The 25163-nt window shown below is 39.0% G+C and overlaps 1 protein-coding gene across 1 annotated transcript; it reads right to left on the bottom strand.

Moving 5' to 3' along the window:
- Positions 1-364: 364 nt before the first annotated feature.
- LOC146608791 (sodium/myo-inositol cotransporter-like) lies at positions 365-3901 on the bottom strand. Its single transcript, XM_085347133.1, has 4 exons — positions 3274-3901; positions 2990-3185; positions 1705-1832; positions 365-1602 (listed from the first exon to the last, which is right to left on the bottom strand). The coding sequence occupies exons 1-4, from the start codon at positions 3899-3901 to the stop codon at positions 365-367; spliced, it is 2190 nt and encodes a 729-aa protein (XP_085203259.1).
- Positions 3902-25163: the final 21262 nt, after the last annotated feature.

The raw sequence follows: 25163 nt of genomic DNA, 5'->3' as shown, positions 1-25163 counted from the left end.
ACCAAACGACTCACGGACGGGTCCATGGCCCGGTGGTTGGGGACCGCTGACCTACAGTATATGTGTATGCATGCATATACCCAGCACAACAAAAATATACGAAAGGCAACGTGGGTAAATGCTTTTTAAAGGGTTTCACTTTGTCACATATATATGGGCATCTAAGTGTATCGCCAACAAGTACATCTCAAACTCTACCATCTTTTGAATATTGAATAACAAAATAAAATATGGTAGCCCCATGCCTTTTGTATCCTTAAAATGTGGCTTTTGTTCATTTGTGTGATGGGTAATTAACTGTATCAAACATGCCTGTTCTGTATTTCTTGGACAAATCTGGCCTTCTGTTTGGAAATAACTGAACCTATAAGGAGAAATAGATGAAGAGAAAGATCCCAACTGAGCAAACCACCACCAGTGCGATGTTTAAGATGATTCTGGTCGTTGGAGGTTCATAGAGAAGCTCCTCCACCATCTTCTCCTGTTCTTGAACTGTTATGACCTGATCTTTGGACAATTCCTCCTTGAATCCACAAAACCAATCCAAAACCATAATACAACATCCACGCTCCTCTTTTGCGTCCCCTGCTCCACAGCTCTCGTCTTCCTCCTCCACTCCTCTTCTTTCCTCATTTTCTACCATTTTGGAGCCTGAACTCTGAGCACAGCCACCATTCTGTACTGAATAGATTGTTTCTATATCACTTGCTGTGACATTATTGCTGCTTCCTGATTGGCCATTTTCAAGATTTGTCTCAGAGCCATTGAGCAAGTTTGGGTCCTTGTGACACTTTTCTTCACCAAGAACACCATTTCCATTAAAGGCTGAGTGATTTAGGGGTTTCAAAACATTGACGTCTTTTTCAGCATTTCTTTCTTGATTTTTTAGCTTCTTTCTCTTGTTTAGTCCCCAGAGAGTAGTGGTTTGGATTTGTCCCTCTTCGGGTGGAGGAGTGCAGAGACTCACAACAACAGCCACCAGAGATGATATCCAAAACAAGATGGCTGCCACATACATGTAATGGATATCTTTGATGAAGGATGGGCGTTCATCAGGCTGATCGCAGAGTGGCTCTCGATAAACAAATGCCAAAGCCAAACGGAGAGCTCCAAGGAAAAACCCTACCATCCCTCCCCAAAAGGCACCTGTCTCATTACAACGACGCCACAGGATGCCAAGCAGGAAGAGAGCCGCTATGGGCGGAGTCAGATAATCTGATACTTCTTGGATGTAGTAGAATATCTGGCCTCCCTGCATTTCAATGATCACAGGCACCCAGGCGATGCTTATGATCACCATGAAAAGGACAAACAGCCTGCCTACTATCATCAGCTCTCTGGACGACGCCTGCTTTCGTAGCATCTTGTAAATATCTAGGGTAAAGATGGTGCTTGCAGAATTAAAGATAGAGTCCAAGTCGCTCATTAGAGCTGCAATCATAACAGCCATCATCAACCCGCGGAGACCGACGGGCATTACTGACATGACGAGCCTTGGGTAAGCCACATTGCTGCAGCCAGCTGCAGAGCCACACACTTCAATGCAGTGCTCTGGACTGATACATGCCAAGTCATCAGCGAATAAGATCCTGGAAATCATTCCTGGAATCATGATCACATAGGATACATCAGTAAGACAATTAGTGAGTATAGAGTCAGAATTTTATCTGTGTAAGATATTCATAGGGTGGTTAATGTCTCTACCTGGGATGACAATGATAAACATTGGCAGGATTTTGAGGAAACCGGCCATGATTGTTGACCCTTTGGCATGAGCAATATTTTTTGCTGCCAGAACCCGCTGAACAATCACCTGATCTGCACACCAGTACCTGGAGCACATAGACACAAAAATTAGTCTGCTAATTGGTACTCACCTCTATTTAGTATACTCTGGACTACCTGTGCCATTTGTAATGACCCCAAAAGTCAGCTTTGTGAGAACTATTCTAGGGACATTTCTGAGACCGTGCTTGTTCTGTGGCTCCACAGAGGGTCTCTCAGTCAGTCTTTCACCTCAGATCTCACAGTCTAATAAATCATGAAACATTTTCATTGAAAAAAAAAAAAATGTATGTTGACACTGAAATGACTTTATAGGTCAATCATTGACCACTGAGATATTTAAAGCCTTTATTGGACTTTCAGTGATGTTAGAGAAAAAGAATGAGAACTAAACATCATTAGAATTTCCATCCATCCATTTTATTCCACTCTTCCAATTTAGGGTTGCGGTGGTTTACAACCTATCCCAGTTGCCATAGCGCATGACGCAGGTTATACGCTGGACAGGTCACCATTCTGTCACAGGTGTAATTCAGGGAGACAGACAACCATTTACACTCACATTCACTCCTATAGCCAATTAACAATCACAAACTAACCCCACTAAGTGCATGTCTTTGGACTGTGGGAGGAAACTGGAGTACCCACAAAGAAAGATTTCTCAATTGTCAGATTTAACTGCTTGAAACTGACCTTACTGCCAATAATGCCAACCTGAGGAGTGTGGATTCTTGCTCCATGGCTTGAACCAAACCACGGACCTTCTTACTGTGAAGAAGCACCACTCAATTTATATGTGTTGCCTCTACTTTAAGAATTTCTAACTGTATAATTCATTGTTTTTTTTGAGGAAAATAAATCATATGCAACATGTGTGCAAGGTCCTGGCTGCGATGCCAGCGAGCAACCAGGACCTTGCACACATGTTGCATGGTTGATTAGCATACTTGCCCTGAGGGTAGCACTACAAAAAATTAAATGAAGCATGCAAAGCCAAGGAGCAAGAATAAATGCTCCTCCGGGCAGCATTTCATGGTAACAAATTCAGTCTACTTTTACTTAAAGCAATCAAATCTAACAGGTGGCAAAAGAAGAAAAACACCTGGCTCAGAGTAAATCTTTTAGGGATTAGGAGTGTTTAAACACACAAGGCTGTACAAAACCGTATTGATAAGGAAATTAGTCTTAAAAGAAATAGCATTACCAAATAGAGGCAGGAGTCTGGCCGAGTAAGAAACCAAGCCATGGCAGGTCTGGATCCTGGGCCTCTCGGAGGATCTTCAGACTATCTGGCTTCGGAGTGGCATGGTTATAGCAGGACTCAGAATACGTCAGATTGGGTGAAGACAGCAAGATGGCACTGATGTTTGGAGTGGCCTCCATGTAACCGTGTCTCACACCTTACAAAGACATGCCAAAACACGGTTAAGCATTTTTTAGTTAAACAATTGACATAAATTCATGAATGCATGAAAGAGAAACAAGGACCTTCGAACCCTCCCACTTTGAAGAGGCTGATGCCTGTCAGACAGAGGGCCCCAGCAATCATGAGGAACGCTTGAACTGTGTCTGTGTAGATAACAGCAACCAGACCTCCGGAGATGGTCAGCAGAGCTGTCATGGCGATGAGGAGGAGGATGGACAGATAGAGGTTCCAACCTAAGGATTCTTTGATGAACAAGGCTCCAGAATAGAGATCCACAGACAGCTTGGTGAAGATGTAAAGGACAAGAGATAAAGCAGCAAAGTACACCTTCAGTCGATTCCCCCCATATCTCTTGGACAGGTACTCTGGCATAGTGTAGATGCCACACTGGATATAGACTGGAATGAACACCCAGCCTAAAAACTGGAGCAGTAATACAGCATTGAGCTCCCATGCAGCCACGCTGAGACCGCTAGCAGCGCCTGATCCAGCCAATCCAATGAAGTGCTCACTTCCTATGTTACTGACAAATAGAGAAGCTCCCACAGCTGCCCAGTTCATCGAACGCCCCGCCAGGAAGTAGCCGCTCACTGTGTTCCTATTGGCTTTCCACATTGCAAGGAAGCCAATCCCTAACACCAGGATGAAGTAGATTGCTACAACGATCATGTCCGCTGCTTCCATGGCCATGTTTAAAACCTGTTATGGCTGTATGACAGAAATAAACTAAATGTGCCCAATGGCGAATTTGCGACACGGCTTAGAACACTTCTGTCTACAGTCATCTATATCTTCTTACATACACAGACAGTGTAAGATGTTTATAAAAGAGACATCTGAAAAATTTGCATCCGTGTCTTCACGTACTTCAAGCACTCTTGACTTTTTGATCCTTGGTAGTTAGATCTGGAAATCTGTGCAAGCTGTGGTTTGGCAGCACACAGGATGGCATTGAGTTGTTCCTTGGTTTTACAGAAGAAGTGCAATTCCTGCAACAAGATGAACAAAACACGAACAAGATGCATGACCAAAGCAATGCAAAAACATGTGAACAGTTTAAAATGGCTGATAAAACAAGGAGACAATATTTGATAGCGTGGCCAAGCGGTCTAAGGCACTGGATTAAGGCTCCAGTCTCTTTAGGGGCATGGTTTCAAATCCCACTGCTGCCATGAATAGGTGTGTTTTAATTCTTGTTTTGTTTTTTTAAATGAATTTCCCACAGGAACCCACCAAGGGATTAATACATTTTTATCTCTCCCTCTGTCTCTCTCGATCTAGACTAGGACACTTCTTTGCAGTCTAGATAAGCTGTAAAAGGTTGCAAAATGTGGTGAAATTGTGGTTCTTTTGTCTCAAAACCCAAGCATTAATTCTTGTTTTTAAAAAGCTGACTGAATTGCAGTGGAGTTAACTGTAAATCTGGCTGCCATATTCAATGTGTACACATGCAGAAATGCTCCAGAAATCATGTAAGATATTGTGTTCCCTAAACCTTGCAATCTGTTCAGTGTAAGAGAAGTGGTGCAGTCAGTGGTTGAACCTTTCAGAGCTTAAGTCGTCATCCTAAGTTGGTCACCTATTAATTTTAGCCTCTTACTTTAACACTGCCAGCTAATAGAGCTAATAGAGACATTTTTTGGAAGAATGATCATATTGCATAAAGATTTGCCATAAAAATATTTGCTGGTATTTCAACTGTTGTAAATGAGTTGTTGGTACGGTGGCCCTGAGAGGCCAAACGGACTGCAACTTAAGAAAACACCAGTAATAACAAAAAAAAAAAAAAAAAAGCACACAAAACACAACGGAAATAGGAAAAGAGAAAACAGATTTCCAAAAGCACAAGGGAAGTGTTTCTGGGGAGACAATAACCCAACGGACCAGTTGCAGGAACCAAAATATGCTAAGAATTGTGCTGGGAGACACTTAAAAGAAGTGGAGGATCTATCGGTTTTGTGATGAAAGAAAAGATGACAGGTAAGTGTGTTAGCCCAACTATTAGCCTAAAAATCCATCATCAGTATTATATGAATCATGATAAAACACAGCTACCATGTTATGGGTTCCTGCAACTGGTCCGTTGGGTTATTGTCTCCCCAGAAACACTTCCCTTGTGTTTTTTCCTATTTCTTTTTTTTGTTTTTCATATTTCTGTGTTCTTTTTTCCTATTTCCGTTGTTTTTTCCTATTTTCGTTGTCATTTTTCCCATTACCATTATGTTTTGTGTGCTTTTGCAGCGTTTTTCTTATTGCTGGTGTTTTCTTAAGTTTCATAAATAGCATTGAGTCATTTTCAGTCAGAAATAAAACTTTTGTCAGAAACTGCAATCAGTTTTTGGTAAAGTGAGTGTTATATATCCTCTATTTGTAAGTAAAAGGCCAAGAGGGCAGCAGAAATGGCAAGGAATACAAAATAAAAATTCTATAAAGATATTCTCAGTGGCCGACAAGGACTAGATGGATTATAATGTAAGTAAAGTAATGCAGACTCATTATTGTACTTACAAAACAGGTAATTTCTTTATTTATTATGCAACCCCTTTATAAATTCAGTCCACACTGCAAAATATGTGTTGATATAAGCAGAGATGTTAGACAATGGGTGTCAAACATAAGGGCTGGGGGCCAGAATCAGCCTGACACAGACTCCAATCCAGCCCACAAGGGCATAGATTTTGGTCTGTATTCTGATAAATTTTACAACTTGCCCTGTTTCGCCTAATAAGGACCTCCACAGCAACTGCTCATACTACTCCAACATAACTGAGCAACTGACAAATCTGATCTAATATAGAAATTACACAATAAGAAATCTGCCATTTTTTGTGAATTTACAGAAACTTTGTTTTATACTGACAGGACAATCTGAGCAATGAGCTACCAGAACTTTTTTTGTAATTTTCCACATTTATTTCTTACAATTTAAACCCAACCAGTCATGGTGACAGACTTCTTTCATTTAATACATTGGCATTTCTTTATCCTGTAGATAAACAGAGACATACTGTTGACATTACAATTCTTTTTCTTATATCAACATATCTCAGAGATTAAATGTGCAGTTAAACACTGAGAGAAATGGGAGTCTCACTGGTCTGGTCCACTTAAGGCGGGTTCTAAGGAAAGCTGGTGTGCAGTCATGATAGAGGGAAGATGCATGCATGCACCAGCATTGCTTTGTTACATTGGGATAACAGGCTGTAAGACAGGCTGAATTTTACAGAAGTGATGTGTATGTCAGCTGCTGCTATCTAGTAACAACTGCAAATCCTTTCAGTAAGCAAAGCAATCACAACCCATGATGCGGGACTGTAGTATGAGGGTCCTGCATCAGGGCCGGTGTTTGTGTTTGCTGTTTTTGTTGCGGTGCTCTGATCTGAATCGGAAGGTCTTTGTGAAAACAAAATTTCATGTACATAGGAGACCTAGTGCATTTCCAGGTAGCAAGTTTACTCTTGCATCAGAGTCAATATTAAATTGAAATAATTAGCACATGGTTAACCAGAGTCTTGAGGGAAAGGCTAAGGAAACATCTTTTATTTCCAGCTTTCTCAGACTTGATTATATTTGCCCCCTTTTCAGGAAACATAGTTACCCAATTTTAGACCTGATTCACTTCACTTCTTTAAAATACTCTTGAGCACTCTGGAGGACTTTATGACAGGAACCTCTCAGTACTCCTGTGCTGTGCTTCATGCTGGTTCTTTTGGTTATGATTTATCTGTTGATAATACTTCAAAACACCTCTTTGTTCTCAAATTAAAATCATAAGTAGCGTTTGATGTTGCAATATAACCAAATAATACACTATGTTACATTCTGAAACAGTTCCTGTCACTCTGCTTTCTGCCACTTTATACTTCTGTTTTGTTCTTTAGCTTTAATTCAAAAGGACCTTAAAAGGCATAATTACCTGCTTTATTTAATTTGTATGATTTACAGTGTCGTAGTTAATTTCTAATAAAAATATTTCCTGTTCTGTTATTAATATTAGGCGTATAATACGGGTTATTAGTTGTCACACTTTACTATATTATCACAGTCTCTGTTTCCATCCATAATCTTGGGCCATTTCTCTCAGTGTCCTGTCATATCCTCTTACAGTCCTGCTACTACTTTTTGAATGAAGCAGCACGGTGTTCCTACAAGTCTTTTATTAATTCCACACGTATTTCATTCGCAGCATACGTTCATTAGCATTAGCAGTAACTATGAAGAGGTAAAAAAAAGTTCCTGAATGTTTTCGAAGCTTCGGTTTAAAGAAAAGCTCAGACTCACCTGTTTCCTCTCTGAGTGTCTCCCGGGTTTAACGTTAAACTGCCGTTTAACTACCGGACCGGTCCGACCGGTCTGAGCGCAACGCCGCACGGAGCTCTCCTCGGCGCAGCGAGGAGACTGAAGGCACCGCGAGACTCCGCCCACAGCAGCATCGTCGCCTTTAGGTTCGAGGAGGAAGTGTGGGGGCGCTCGTGGTGTGCAGGTGCTTTCCTCTGAGTGCGCTGTAAGCATGTACATACAGGTTCAGCATTACTGACACCGATTCTATGTAGGACAGAGCAGTGGGGCACGTTAATGAAATAAATCATCATCAATTTTCAAATTCTAAACACATTTTAAGGAGCCAATTTTAAATCACTGTTTTTACTCTCCACAGTAATTTATGTGTTTATTCATATGCTTGTTATTTGTCTGTCACGTGACAGTCAACACAAAAAAGTTATTTTTGTGCATATTTGAGGTAAATTATTTCATTAAAAATGCGAATAATTTACTGCAGTTAAAAGGGATACATTTTGAACTCCTGATAGGTATATTGTATTCTAATTTATTCTATTGTGTACAGTTGTGTACTGTATTTATTCTATTATATTCTAATTTTTCTTCATTACTTTTGCACTGTCCACTTCCTGCTGTGACAAAACAAATTTCCCACATGTGGGACTAGTAAAGGTTATCTTATAGAAGCAAAATGGTAAATGGCCTGTATTTGTACAGCGCTTTATTTAGTCCCTAAGGACCCCAAAGTGCTTCACACATTCAGTCATCCACCTCACACACTGGTGATGGCAGCTACGTTGTAGCCACAGCTGCCCTGGGGCGCACTGACAGAGGCGAGGTTGCCAAACACTGGCGCCACCGGGCCCTCTGACCACCACCAGGACACAATGACCGAGACTCAAACCGGCAACCTTCCGATTACAAGACGAACTACCAACTCTTGAGCCACGATTGCCCAAAATATCAATCCTGGTGCTCTAGTATTGATCAAATACCAGTGCCAGCGTTGGTAGTGATACTATCGATGTTTGGATGAACGCACGTGCCTCCAGTAAGGAATTGAATTCACTAACTAATTAACTATTTGTTTGATTCATGATAAACAAAAAACTAAGGACCGAGGAGTCTCTTGGTGGATTTTTGGATATTTTGCACTTGCTTTAAATTGAAGATGTGATTAATGACAATGTGAGTCACAGCGAGTGTTTCAGTGATTAATTCAGGAGAAAATTGTGTAGTAATATCAAAATAAGTTAACTTCTTTCCCAGTCAAACTATTTAGTAGTTGCAACAGTCATTAAAACTAGCTTATATGTTAATGATCATGACAAAGTTATCGTCTTTGAATCTAATCTGCACATTTTGTTTGCCTTTAAACTTTGGGGTATTTTCAAAACTTGTCTTTAAGATAGTCAATCACAGATTTATGACTTCTGACTGAACTGTGGATTCTATACGTAATGCATTTTTTAACTGGGTGTAGTCTAGATCAAATCTCACATTAAAACCTAATAAAACACACTTTGTACTTGGAATCTATAAAGCATTGTTAGGCTATGAAAGTAGTTTAGTTAGTGTGGAAAAGGGAAGTGTTTATTTTGCAACCAAAATTTTCATTTATCCAGATAACTCTAAATTTCCTGCTGTACGAAACACCCCTTATGGCTTTGGATATATTTCAAAACACAATCCTTTTTTGTGAAACCATTCACAGTTTATTGTATCCTGTCTTATTTAAGAAGTAAAAATGTATATAATATTACACAAGAGTCATTGGGACCTGTCAGCAGTACCTATGGTCCCACACTAGGGAGAAGACTGTATTCTAACTTTGTGGATGGCATCTGCCTTCTTGAAGATATTATTAAAACTGCAAAGGACCTCCTACACCACGTAGAAAGTGCCACCCAGGGTACCACTCTACTCCTTAACAAATCAAGGACTTAGTTCATGTATACTAACCCAACTGCTTAGTTCTACTCGGCAAGAACGGCTCTACCATTGAATAAGCAGATGATTTCAAATACCTTGGCAATGACATTGGCAATGCTCACAATATCAGTTGCCAGACTGGTCAAGCTTGGGGAACTTAACTCATGATGTCTTTCCAAGGTGTGTAATTCAAAGGTTAATCAGACTTAAAGTGTTCAAGTGAGTTGAGGCGATTCTGCTCTATGGGTCTGAATTATAAACCTGACTAAATCACTGAGCAAGAAACTGGATGGAAGCTATACTCCCCTCCTTTGTGCCACCATAAATGTTACTTGGAAGAACCAACAAGCAGCTGTGTAATGGTCTATCAAAGATCTCGAGTGCACTCTTGCTGGCCATGTGATGCTAACTTTATAGTACAGCAGAGGTATTTGCCTACAGAGAGAGTACAGAGAGGGGTTTTCAATCTGTGCACAGGTGTTCCTGTGGAGTTCACAAAACCACTGGAACAGTGAAGGGACCAACAATAAGGTTCTCCAGGACAGAGAGAAGTGCAAAAAACCCATCAAAGATAAAATATACAGTGGACACTTTTCTTTTTTTTTTTCACTTCAACTTGTATGTTAGAACTTGATAAATGGATCAATGGATGAACAGCAGCACATGCAAGAGTGACCCACAGACCAGTGTACCACATATTTTTGACTGCCAACAGAATGCCAGCGCCCTACCACATCTGAACCATAATTTTCCCATCATCTTTCAAGATGAGATAACTTTAAAGGTCTTACTGTAAGATGAAGACAAATGAGCGAGTCACTACATTGTGCATGTCTGCATGTATATTGTTTTGTGCATATTTGTGTATGTGTGTGGTTTGCAGATACTCGTTCAACTTTGCATTTGTACCTACATTTTTTAATTTTATTTTCCGTGCATGCAAAGTATTTCAGTCGCACCATTGTCTGTGTGTTTGTGTGTGCATGGGTGAGGTGAGGTGTAAGGCTACTTGTCGGATCGCATGACGATAAAGTTATTGCAGGTAAAATCAGCAACACTGATGGGAATTTGATGCTTGTGTCAAAATCTCCTCCTATAACTACTATTCTAAATGATCCATTGATACACTGGAAATCTCAACCACTGTGTTGTTTTCTCATGATCTGCGCATAAGAATCACCATCGCTCCCAAGATCTACACACTTGACTGAAGTTTTTGATTTCAATTTCATCACAAATTATATATTACCGGTACATGAATATGATAATTCTATATTCCCAACTTTTTTATGTTATCCATGGTTCCCAAAGGTTCTGCCATCCCACAAAAAGTCCGGTCCATAACTGACAGTTGCAAATCAGCTCTATAAACCCACTGATATTCAGCTGTTTTTTGTTAGGTCTGCATATGCTTTTTCCCACGTTTACTGTAAACCTTCGTAACTTAGTTGCTTTTAGTTAGTCACTTCATTAGGTACATAGTGCAGGACCTTGGCTGAATCCCCTTTCAGCATCAGAACTGCCTCCATTCTTCATATTATAGATTCATCAATTGCTGGAAAAACTCAGTATCTGCAGATGTGAGTCTTCCATTCTATCACATCCCAGAGGTGCTCTACTGAGTTGCGATCTGGTGATTGTGGAGTAAACTGAACTCATTGTCATTTTCAAAAAAAAAAAACAGTTGGAGATGACATTGTGCTTTGTGACATGTTGTGTTGTCCAGCTGTAAGCAGCTATCACAAGATGTGGACACTTTCGGTATAAAGGAATAGACATGTTCAGCAGCAGGTAGGCTGGCAGGCTGTGGTATTTAAACGATGCTCAGATGGTACTAAGGAGCCAAAATGAAATCCCCAACACCATTACACCACCAGCACCCTGAGCTTTAAATACAAGACAAATTCTGATCCCAGCTGCTGCAAAAATCAGACCAGACAACACATTTTTCCAATCTTCTGTTATCCAGTTTTGGTAAGACTATGATAATTGTAGCCTCAGATTCCAGTTCTTACCTGCAGCACCTGTTGTGATCTTCTGCTGCTGCAGCCCATGCTACAGAGATGCTCTGAAGCACCGTAAATAACCTTTTCTTCCTCATTTTGACACTTGGTTTGAACTTCAGCCGGTCATCTTGACCATGTCTACATGTTTGAATGAACTGATTTGCTGCCATGTGATTGGCTGATTAGATATTTGTGTTAAGGAGCAGCTGAACATTTGTATCTAATGAGTGCATTTATATCTTCAGCATTATTTATGAAGCTTCACTCTTTTACCTCCACCATCTTTTAAATATATTTTCAGCACTGCCACAATCAATTATGTATATTTTAGCATACTATTATACTTTTCCATAATAGATGATTAGAAAGCACTTCTGTCATCTCCAGTGTTTTTTAATGTGCTATATAAATAAAATATATTTTTTAACAAAACGACTGTCACTGATTTGTCAGTATTGTAGTTTCTTCCTCCTAGATCCAATCATAAATGTGAGTCTGTAAACCATTTACTGGATTTTTAGCCAGCATTTTTCCTATTAATGTTTTTATCCCTGATGTTTTCTGACCACAGAAATTACTTGGGAGAAATAGCTAATGGCTGAAACACAATTTGAATATGATGTCTGTAATAACTGTAGTTCAGGTTGGCTCTACTGTAATGTATTTGTGGCACATTATACAGCTGGGAGGCCTTAAAGCTCAGTAGGCAATACTCAGAAGTTGAGCCTTCCTCTCCTTTATTTAATTCTCTTTAGACAGACTAAAGAGGCTTCAAATCACAAGGATCCCAACCTCTGAAATGCTGATATGTTTGATTCTGTGGAAAAATGCAATATGTAACCAAATCCTATGGTACATGTGAGAGAAATGTGTTGATCGTGCAGCTATTCAAGACTTATAGCAAAAGCAAAATGTATTTTATGGTTGCCCCCGAAAGTTCAAACACACTGCAACCTAAATAAACCCACCAGTCAATAGAAAAATACTGCAAAAGTTATCAAAAAATAACAAATAAGCCCACAAAACAACAGTTGTGGAAGTAACAAGAGAACAGTAGCAAAGATTTATCTACATTATTGTATGAATCATGTGATTAAAACATATGCTGCCTTTCATCTTTTTCTCCCTCACAACACGTGAATTCTTCGCTTCTTTTCATGGCGCCTCAGTGCAACACTTCACATCAGTTCCTGTCACATTATAGTCTCATAAAAAACAACTTCTGTTGTGTTTTGTGAAGTGTTTTTGCTTTTAGGTGTTGGGGTTTTTGTGCCTTTTTGCAGCATTTTTCTGTTTGCCGTCGTTTTCTCAGGTTGCTGTGTGTAGCATTTTTACTCTGAATAAACGTCCTTATAGTCTTCAAAATACAACAAAAGAAATATAAAATGTAACAAACTGATAAACCTTATGATATAATTATAATTATAAATTTTATTAGAGTGCATTGCTGCTGTCGCTCATCACATAGTGCTAATTTACTGCAGACTCAGCAGCATTACAAAAGCCCATGTACTGGCTGTGCAGGTCACTGAACAAGGAGGGCAGTATAATAAGCAAATCCCCACGTCTTAGTTTCATTTAGAAATATAACAATGCAAAAAAAGAGATACTTCTCTATTTCTTGTCAACACGTTGAAAATGGTTTGAACGCTCATTTGTTTTGCAAATTTACATGCAAACAATACAGGACTGCAAGGTATGCAAAATCTGCACATTTTGTCTCTGTTTGAAAGCAGCTCCTGGAATAAAAACCCCACGTGTGACAAGAAACTGATGCAGAGTCGAAGCTGTGATGCTTTGATCACAATTTGGAAAGGTAATCTGTGGTTGCAGCCAAAGCAGAAGGCTATGTTAAAAATCTCTCTCTGTCACACACACAGAGGACACAGAACAGAGTTTGCATGATAGTAATCTGCTTAAATGAAGAAAGTTGTTAAAATGTAGAATGATAAGTAGTCATTTTTAATTAAGTCATAAGGAAGTGCAGCTGCCCCCCCCCCCCCCCCCAGTTAATTAAAAAAGTCCACATTACTTTCTAATAATATCTGCTAAATGTGACACATAACACCTTTTACTTCACAGACCAGTGAGCATCGTCCTCCGAAGGGCACAAAGTGCAACATGTAATCTGAACATCATCCACGATGCATGTGTCTGTGGACACACAAATCCTGAGCCCAACACAAACAGCCACTTTCAAGGACATAAAGCACATCACATGTTGCCACTTACCAGCACAACCAGAGAAGCAGAGCTACATGCACAGAGATGAGGAGGTGAGGTGTGTTGGACTCACTTAATCTGCTATTATGAAGCTGCTGTACATGGGATCAAAGTACTGAATAACCTCATAGAACAATTTTTTGTTTGCTTTGTTTGGTTTGTTTTACTCTTTGCTTCAAGCGCTATGTACATGAGCTGCATGCTAAAAGCTCTTTTGTTAAAAGGGTTGGCATAACAAGCATATTCAGCCAATACCCTTTGATTAGCCTTGTCTCGTGCTCTCTTGCTTTGTGGTAAATCTTTATTCTGTATTCACTGAGATATTTGATTTCTAATCAATAAAATCTATCAATCACTCAATCAATCACTCAATCACTCAATCAAAGATGCCACCTTTACTTGGCTTGTCACACAATCACCTGATGTCCATCAACATGTATCCAGTCAGACCTTGATGTGAAGCATTTGTTCTTGCACTAGCCAGGTAGGAAAGAGGTTTTACAAGCTGACATTTAACACATTACAATCCACACTAATTTATTTGATGCACAGAAAGGCTGATCTGTAGGCACTGACTTATTTACATTAAAAACTTTTGATCCATTTTTGATAAAGTGGGTCCTCAATTTTAGAAGAAAAAATAAGCAGGCCTCGAATTTGTAATTATCTCCAGTTTTTGCAATTAAAACAATGATTGTAAGAAGATTTCCTGAGCTGCAATCTAATCGCTGCTCCTCAAATGACTTTTTGATGACCTTATTTTAACACATGAGTCTTCATTAGAGTCGCACTATTAGACTGAGGCGAAAGCAAATAGCCATAGCTATTACTGAATAACAATATTTGGGTTTTTTTTTTTAAAGTATTATGAATTTATAAAAAGAATAATAATTGAAGTAGAAAGAAAGATAATATTATTTGTTCTAGCATCACTGTTGTTGAGATTTTCTGGGTGATGTTTATACAGCTGTCTTTAAGGATAATGCTTCTGATGCTCCTACCACTGATTGCTTTGTAACAGAGAAAAAGAGCCTCAAAATGAGACCAATCAATTATCTGAATACACAAAACTCTTCACTGCACTTGCTCAGATCCCAGATAACACAACCACTAAATTTGGTTGTTGAGGTCAGTGAAGGTAAGCTTCACAGGTGTGGTCTTCTACTAAGACTCTTATTTACACAATAAGTGCAATGTGGGTCCTCGCGGCTTTGTTATAATAGCAGGCTTGTGGAGGCTGGGTTGATTTCTTTTATTTTGTATTGAAACAATCTGACTGATGTACAATAAATAAATAAATAAATAAATAAATAAATAAATAAATAAATAAATAAGAAGAAAAATCTGATTATTTGTTTTTACAAGTATATGTTCAGCCACACTCCTTACACACCCTATGAAACAACAACAATTCTGAGTAAAATGCAACAAAAATGTATAAAATCAAAGGTTTTATTTAAATTCTTAAATATTACTGTCACGGTTTGGCAGGGCAGACCGTGGGGATGTGGGGAAAGGAGGACCCAGTCGCGGTACTCTGTGTCTAAGCAGTGCGTTTATTTATAGTGAATGAAACAATAACAGTAAATCCCCGTGACTCCCGTGTTGTGTCTTCTCAAAAAGTCCGTGCTCCGTGTTCTCCGTGTGTCCACACACACCCCGTGCCTGCTGCCCTCTGATGCTCCACGCTCCTCCTGAGGGGAAAATAACAGAGGCAGCCGTCAAGACACTGTATTCCAGTAGGCATACACTCACAGACTTTAACTGAGCTAAGACTACCGTGAAGCCTCACACAATGATCCCGCGTCGGTGGGCGCTCCATCGGTCTCCTAAATAGCTCCCTGTACAATTAAGAGAGTATGCAAGAGAAACAAACAAACAAGAATAAATACATTAATATTGTTACAACATCTGGAAAAATGTAAAACATGGAACTAAAACAATCAGGACACCAGATGCAAAATAAGGAAAATAAACTTGGACTGTGACACCTCTCTGTGTTTCCTGTACTACACTGTGTTGCTGGAAGAAAGTTTGGAATAAAACCTGGAAGTAAAATATTTTGGATATTTTGGATTTTTTAATGACGGGTCTAAAGATTTGAATAGTCAATACAAAGAAGAACTGCAGCTGTTCTAGAGGCGCCTTTTATGGAGCTGTCAAACACTCGATCAACATGAAGAGTCTTGATACTTATTTATTTATTTACCTTTTTATGTTGGGTGTTATTTGCAGTCCATTTGCACATAATGTGTTCAATTTTAGACTGTAGATGGCGCCATGCTCACACTGGATAAACAGCACAGCCGGCTCTCTGCGTTCAGCTCTCTTCTTTTATTTATCTGAGCTCTCTTTGCTGCCTGTTTTAGTGTCACAGTCACTGTTATAAAAGAGCCACGAAGCCACCGTTTTAGGGTTATTTCAGTTTTTCTTCTGGGATAGGACGCAAACTGGAAATTATTACCAGATTTACAGCAGAATGAAATTTGTGAATTCTTCATCTCGGTCTCCTTAAAATGTTTTTCTGTTTTTCCACTTTGGTTCAGACTCAAACACACTCTTCAAAAAGACTAAGAAAGAGATGAGCGGCTCTTTTCTTCAGCCATCAAATATTAATAGGCCACTTTTTGTGGTGAAATACTGACTTGAAATTTAAAAAAAAAACACACACACTGTCAGTCAAAGACACACAAACAGGGATCCCTGCTGTGGAAAACCAAAACATCATATAAAAGACAGCTTTTTTACAGACTATATTTAATTGCGTCCTCCAGCGTTCCCATGAGTCCACGACAGTTCTGCCTTCCAGTGTTTAGCTAACTGGCAGACGGAGACAAACAGCTAAAAGACTTTCTTGGCTTCAGTTCAGCAGCTATACAATTTGCTGTTCAGGTTAAACAAAGATTGTAAATTCAAAAGCAATTCTAACACCACAGATGTTAAATACTGATACGAAAACAATATATGCTCTAATCAACCAATCGTATGGCAGCGATCCGTGCATTTAGACATGTAGACACAGTCAAGACGACCTGCTGAAGTTCAAGCTGAGCATCAGAATGGTGAAGAAACATGATGTAAGTGACTCTGAACCTGACATGGCTGTTGGTGCAAGACAGGATTTACACACAACCAGCTCAGGTCAGACCAGATCAGAGGTCAGCTAAGAACAGAAAAGCACACTTGGGGTCACCAAAATTGCACAACACATAATTTGAAAAGCATTGCCTGGTCTCATGAGTCCCGAGTCCCGCTGTGACATTTGGGTGGAGTAAATAACATCACAGCATTGATCCATCCTGCCTTCTATCAACAGGTCAGACTGGTGGTGCTGTAATGGTGTGAAGGATATTTTCCTGGCACACTTTGAGAGCTTCAAATGCTACAACATACTTGATTATTGTTGTAGGCCATGCCCATCCCTTTACAACAACAGTGCACGCATCTTCTGGTGGATGTCTTCAGTAGTATAACACCATGTCACAAAGCTCAGATAATCTAAATCTGGATCCTTGAATGATCGCATGGCCCCCACATCCACCAGATCTCAAACCATCAGAGCACATTTGGTATGTGGTGGAACAGCATTAAGGCAGTCCCGAAGGTCAAAGCAGGGCCAACACAGTACCAAGCCTACAGTGTACTTAACAAGTGAGTATATGTTTTTCCTTTTTATTCAACAGGAGGCTGAATTTTATTAGTTCCCACTGAATTTCATATTCCACAAGGGATCATCTATCAGACACTGGCTTGACCAGATAATCATCAGAAAATATTTTTGGCAAAGGAACCAGAGTTAACAGAGTTAAATGACGACAGAAAGACTTTAAAGGTACCCCACAATCCCCTAAAGATAAAGAGGCATTGTATGAATAGTCATAACAGTGGTCATGCTAACAGGCTTTCTACCTTGATCTCACCTTCTGAAGATCAAGGTGACTGCAGATTTAATCTTATAGCAATTTGTTCAAGTTATCAGCTAACCAGGTAGCTTCTTTAGCAAAGAAGATAAACAGACAACTGGTAATTAGTGTTGTTATTACAATTAAGCACAAAGCATGCTATTATTCACATAGTTTAACTGAAAGTACAAACACAGCCAAGAGATCTAGTTCTGTTGCTCAAATTAGCCGAGGTAAAGCTAACAGACAGCTAGCAGCTTAGCTGGCATGCATCTGTCAATTCAAACCACCACACCCTTAATCATATAATTTTTTAGGCTTAATAAGTTTTAAATGGGTGAGTTACAATTAACCACCTATACATGCTGTAGACATGTTTATTTCTACTACAATGGTAGCATGCTAAGACTGCTAACACTGAAGCTAACAGGAGAATTAGCCTCAAGTGGCAAAACAAGGAACAGCTGGGATTTTTTTTCCGCTTTGTTATGTTGCATGCATTTGTTTGTTCAATTCTGCATTGGCTTTATTTCAGCCCTGAGGTTTCTGAAGTTGGACTCCAGGGTAGTATTTATTTTATTGTCACAATTTCAGTATTTAAAAGCTAATTTAGGGACACAGAATTTAGGGGCGGATCCAGAGTGGTGGAATGGGGTGGCATGTGCCATCCTAGCTTTGCATATGACAATGTTGTTTATTAAAATAAGCTAGCATTTGAGCCTAGGTACAATAACATGGAATATAATTTTTAAAACAAAATATATTGTACAGTCTATCTCCCCCACATTAAAAAATGGGGCAGCACATAGCATCCAAAATTATTTTATTTCTTGTTTTCAGTAGCAACTGACACCAATGATTATTCGAGAGTATATTTTGAATCAATACCAACTCAGCTTTCAACAATGGTGGTTGATTGTTACACTCTGGAAAAGCCATGAAGTGTTATTAACTCAATAAATGTTTAAATGTTTGGTGAAAAACACATTCATTTGTTTATGACGGTGCAGATTTCTGATATTTTGTGTAAATTTCAGCATGTGCCAATGTGATTAGTTCTAAAACTAAAAAAAAAGATCTGAAACTCAATTGTTGCTACTGCCAGACATCGTCTGTTGCAAACTCAATTATATAATTAATTATTTTATAGGCTATACAGTACTTAAAATAGAAATTTACATTTTTTATGTAACTGAAATGTTTAATTATTTGGACTAAAGCCAATAAGAAAGTTACATACTATGTTTATACAAAATGTGTATACTTGCTGCATTTTAACCAATCATACATATTACAGAATGTACCACCTGCATATGTGTAAAGAAAGCGCTCTAATTTTGCCACCCCATCTGATTTCCATGCCATCCTAGGAAAAAGTCTCTAGATCCACCCCCGAGGGGATTCAAACTGTACCCTTGCTCCTGGACAAATATACATAAAAAATATACTCATATAAACACACTAAACATGTGTGTATTATCAAATATGTCAAATAATTTAGCTGTTGTTAGCATGACCAGCTGTGACATTTCTGAAGATCATATCAAGAACACTTAGAGATAATATTTAGATAGAGCCTTTAAGGCTCTATCATTCTCAAGCATGTTGTCTCCGGCAGCTGGACAGCAAAAGGGAACCTGTGTCATTATATCAGATGATATAATGATATCACTCTGGAGGGTGAAAGTAGATATGTTTCTACAATGAAGCTCGAGGATGAGGACGATGAGGAGGAGGAGAGGAGAAGAGGAGGAGAGCACTATTCTTCTAACACAAACAGAGCTGAAGCCTTCAGAGTTGCTGGCGATGGCAGATGGCAGACGGAATGAAAGGCAGATGGAAAAATCACTTCCAACATGTTTATCATCATCAAGAAGTGTGCATGTGTGTATGCATGTGTGGGCGGGGGAGGATTCCCCGAGGGTTAATGAAAAATGTGATTGAATTTGAAAAACGCTGGAGCTAACAGTCACGGTGGTGAAGGAGGAGGCTTTAAATTTTGTGTGTATGGCGATGGTGCATCTTGTGTATGTTTTTTCGTAGATAAAGTCTTTACAGGCACCCATGAACAGGGCGGAGGACCTGACAGCAGGAGAGTGCACTGTTGTGTTACAGCCTCTTTGCTTTAACACTATAGGGCACTTTTGTATAAGCATAGTACTTTTGTTATTAATTTAAGGGAATATGATTAAACTGAGATTATAATTTCTTGCATAAAGAAAACATGTTTCCAGCTAAAACCAGTCATTGCATGAGAGTGAATCTGCAGCTCTATAAAAGTTTAGAAGGCACTATAGAGTGCTCATTACAGCTTTGCAGGGGGCTAAGCCCCCAAATATTCAACTGGGTGAGAGAAACAACAACAAAAGCTATTAATAACTGGTGTGAAACCGCATTTCTATTTATTTTCTTTCTTTGTAATTTGCAGTAAAGCACTTATTACTTTAATTTCCTGTTCATTTCTTCACGAATAGTTGCTCCTTCCATAAAATATCTGCACAGCAATCAATTCAACCCACTTGAAAAAATACTCACCAATGTCAAAAACAGATTTTATCCAGTCATTAAATATTGATGTGGTTTTTCTCTGACCTATAGCGCCATTTATCCACCCAGATGGTTTTGGTGTGAACTTCTCAGTTTTGATGGCAGCTGTGAAAACTGACTTTTGTTTTGTGTTCAAATGAACAAAAAAGACGAAATGTGATTTTAAAAAAAACCCAACTAATACTCAGCAGAAATGTCTCATTCCACGAATCACTGACTCAGAAATACACATAAACATTTTTGTGTATGATATGAGCTTCACTCACCCTGGGCATGTGATAGCGTGCGCGACACGGAGAAAGAGAGACGACTGAGAAACTTGAGAAACTCAAATGACTTTGCGACCTCAGCAAACACACCCCTGACAGCAGGAAGCTGACAGTGTCAGAGTCTCATGTTGTGTGTCTGTCAGAAAGAGAATTAAAGAGCAAAAAAAGCCATTTCACTGCTGTTAGCGAACACGCTTATTAGCTGTAAATTCAGCTGCGCTCTACCATCTGTTGCTGTCATCCAGATATTGATACCGTGGAGCATATCCTAAGTTAGGTCAACTTTCTTCTACCTTAACTAACTCAGCATGAGATTGAGTGCTGATTTCCCTCTTATGAACACATACTGCTCGCCATAAAAGCTTATAAATCTTCTCATGAATCTAAAAACATTTGTTAAAAATCCCAGAACGCTGCTAAAAGCCTGCTAATATATCAGAAGTTAAATATTACAACATCTCATCAAACACAGCAGAAGTGTTTTGGGGGATCAACGTGAAAGAACAGCTGTGGAAGTGATGCAGGTGCAGGTAATATGTGTGTTATTTATATCATACTATTGATACATGTTTGCTATTAGCCGTTTATTGTTAGCTTGGCGCTCCTGCACCTGCGCTGTCACATGATTGTCTCACCAGGAACTTTTTTGTGAGGATTTTTGTTTTGTGAGCTTTTGGATTTCATCCAGATAGACCTTGATTACCACCCAAACAGATAAGATGGAATGAAATTTAATATGATCTAAAGATCTAACCTGTATCTTTATGACCTATCCAGAACTTTTCTTGTTCCTTTTGAACCAAATGCCCTGATATGAAAACCCGTGCACAGACTGGATGACATGCACAGTGGAAACCTGCTTGCGTAGGAATGCTTTAAGTACATAACTCCAAATAGGGAATGCTGTAAGAAAAGGATTTCAAGGAAGCACTCTGAAAGTTACCGGTAGTGCTTTGGTCATATAAACAGGGGAAAGTATAGGCTACAAATGAAAGTTTGCACAAAGAAACCCTTAATCTTCATCTGTCTGGACACAGAAACCGTGATTGCGGGCAAATATTTAGCTGAGTGTGGGCGAGGGAGTACCATGTGAATAAAAATGCTTTAAGCATTCAGTAGTGTACCAGCTAGCCCTGCCAGTAGCCACCATTTCAAAGAAGTGAACAGAAAAAGGAGGGCAGTATTTTGGCATTATTTTGACTTTGTAGTTGGGGTAGGAAAAAAATGTGATCAGTTGTGAAAATGCCTTTCTTTCAAATATTTTTCAGTCATTTGCCCAGAATTTGGAGGAGAGAGCCAGAGAAAGCGAGAGGCGGACTTCATTCCAACATTTCTTTCTCTATTTCCACTCTGTTTTATTCCTTAGTTGTCCCCCCCACACCCCCCTTTCTCTCAGTTATTTTAAATAAGGGCGTCTTATTGTCTGGGGGACATCTGATCCCCTCACACACACATACATATTGGCCCTCTCACACACAACTCGAAAATATGCTGACACCAAATGCTTGCTCAGCTTTTTTTAGGTTACAGAGAGAAGCAGAGAGAACTTGACAGATGAATGAGGAGGTATAAACCCAATCCTCTCCCTGCCTCGTTCTTTTGTTTTTCCCCCCATTCTTTGAAGTAACTGATGCAGTGAACCAGCACTCAGAGCTGTTATGTAACTTGTGAGACTGTGTGTGCGTGCTTACATGTATTTGACTTGGTAATATTTTTCTTGGAGGGCTTTGTGATTCATTAAAAGCAGATTATAAATCCAATTGAATAAGAAATAAACGCTTCCAGCATCGGTCATACTATTTGAAGATAAGTGTTGCATTCTGAGCTTCATGTTTGTGCTATACCAAAAAAAAAAAAGAAAGAAAAGAAAAAAGCAATGCAGCTGGAGTGGAGTTTTAAAATTTGCAGCAAAGTGTGATAGCAGGGCCAGAACTTCTTTTTCAAGAGGCTTAACTAGAAGGAAGAAGCCTTAACCCAGAAAAAAACAGTGAGAATTGTCCGACATGGATGTAATTCCAAGGGATTGAGGCAGATCTGGACTAGTTACATTGTTGGACACGACATCTCCAGAGAGCATCCAGTAGCCCAGATAAGAGGGCGCAAACATCTGGATAAGAATCACAGCTACCCACAGCACAATGGATATTTGCAACATCTCACATGTAAGCTTGTCTTGAATATCACATGAGAGGGAGCCAAAACTAACTCAGTGTCATCAGCATAGCAGAGATAGATGTATGATAGTATGATACCACCAGGTTTCCTGGGGGCCTTATGTAGAGAAATGTAACTACAAATGGAGGGATGTCTTACTCCTCTAAGAGTCCGTAGTTTACATCCTCAATTTACGACACCTGCCTTGCAAATCCCCATTTTCCATAATGCAGCACGACTGATGAGTTAGTCAAGTACAGACGTAGATCAGCAGATAAGATTTTTTAGAAAATACAGTTATGATAATAGGCAAACAAGCCAGGCAACACAAATTATTCCGATGACTAATAAGTGGGAAGTCAAATGTAGTCAAATATTCAGCTTAAGAGCATGCCACTGCTAGAGGGAAGGAAGGTGGAGCAGAAATGCAGAAATGTGGCTCCATCCCTGACACCAATACTCTTTCATAACTAGAAGAAACTCACTTCTGTCAAATCTACTCATTTCTAAGTCAAAGTAGAGTTTTGTAAATAATTAGATAATGCAGAATCTGGAGATTGTTGCTACTGCCAGACATCGTCTGTTGCATATTCTATCGTGGTTTGGGGTTTAAAAAATAGTCATTGTTATGGTCTTTGCATTGTTGTTTGTTGAACTTGTCTGTTGTTTGTCTTTGAAAAGTTGAACCAATTGGCTAAAAAAGTAAAAACATTTGTATGGTAAAAAACACTGTTCTTATTTTGGAAATCTGCCACCTTAAGGATAAGAAAGCTTTTGAAAATCAGAGGGATTTCTGAGCATCATGTTTTTCATTTTCAAAAAATAACTCTGTATTTTTATCTTGAAAGTTTCACAGGATTAAGGCATCTTCATAAAATTTAATAAGTAATCTGAGGATTTTATTTTTGGAAAAAGTTAGAAATTTTTTTTTTCCAAAAATAAAATAAATTATGTTAAATTAAATTAAATGTTACATTAAAGTGATCCGCAGAATAACTTCGTGTGGAACTGAGGGTTTTATATGGAATAGTTATACAAAATTTGAAAACATATTAATCTTCCCGTTAAGAAAGTAATAGCTTTTACTTTGAAAATCTGACCTTTCACCAGATGTGTCTAATGTTTGGTGCAGGTTGTGTGAACTACAACAACAAAGTTCAGCAGGGCTGCTTAATAATGAGTTCAAATGTAAGCTACAGAGTGAACCATATGTTCATATCCAGTTTAAGTCCATCCTCAGAATGTTGGTTATGTGTGTGTCCACGCATCGATTAATATTATGGCAATTTAATTAGAAATGAAAACCTAAACTAATAAAATAAAACTCAATGACATTTCTACACAGCAGTTCTCATTTGCTCCCTGCTTCTGTGCCTGCTGGAAACAAATTTGGTTGTATAAACTATCGTTTTAATGACTCAGGAGCTCAAATTTTTAGGATATAAAATCACCCAGAGGGAAAATTAATAGAGAGATACTAAAAAATAGTTAGTTCATCCTTATTAATATGGGAATATTATGAGTATAGTTCAATGAATTCAGAGAAATTGGAAAAGGAATAAGTGAAATTATAGTTGTTGCTATAAAATTGCGATTAAGTTTGAACTTTTAAAACTTAAATAACTTTTAATATTTGGTAAATATTTGAAATTAAAAATCAATCAAAGTTGTGGGTAGTTGTGTCCTCATTCAGCTGTCCTCAGCTCATTGTTTTAGTTTCAAAACTTCTAAATTCATAATTTCAGGCATGAAAATCTGACTAGATGCTACAACGTTACCCTACATTTATCTGAGACAGAAACATGCTTGGCAGTAAATTCTTTTCTCTGTGGACTTGATGTTAAAACATGCAACAGTGCAGCAAAATGGTAAGTGGACTAGCACTTTTGTATTCAGAGCACTCAAAGCACTTTTGTACTACAAGCCTCATTCACACAGTCACACACATGTTCATAAAAGGGCTTTTTTCTATATCTTATCGCCCCTCCCCATACACAGCATACATATTATGTCATATTATGCTCTTTTCTGTGCACCCAAGTACCCAAAAAGCTAAATCATCTCAAAAAAGAAAAGTTCAAATGAAAATATAAAGCTGTGCTTTTGTATCTCTAGAGCAGATTATTAGCTGTGAATGAGCTTAGTGGTAAAGAAACAGAAAACAGTGCTTGGTGGCTCGACAGCAGTGAATCCGCTTGCTCTTTGGAGACGGTCCATGGGAGGATCGGAGCTGAACTGCACCCCCAGCAGCCTTCCATCTCACTCTCTGTGTGAGTCTAATCCTGGGTGCAGACAGTCATTCGGACCATCTGAGTGATGAAGGGCAGTCAGCTGCTAAATGCAGAGAACCTGACCTCAGTTACCCTGAATGCTTGTGGACTTGAAGAGCCTCGTGGTTCAGTCACACTTGTGCTCTGGATGCATGTACCACGACACGAAGAGGAAGTGAAACCTGAAGGCTGCAAATCAGAGCAGAATTGATTTTTTTCACAGCTTAACACACACACACACACACACACACACACACACACACACACACACACACACACACACACACACACACACACACACACAATGGCATTACTATCTATAATATGAATGTCATTAAAGGGGAACATTGTGACATGAATACATCATT

This window comes from Diplotaxodon limnothrissa, linkage group LG23, assembly GCF_057381915.1.
Source record: "Diplotaxodon limnothrissa isolate DT_005_m linkage group LG23, D_limnothrissa_male_GT1.1, whole genome shotgun sequence".
Taxonomy (NCBI): Eukaryota; Metazoa; Chordata; class Actinopteri; order Cichliformes; family Cichlidae; genus Diplotaxodon; species Diplotaxodon limnothrissa.
This window is presented reverse-complemented; position numbering and strand designations above follow the sequence as displayed.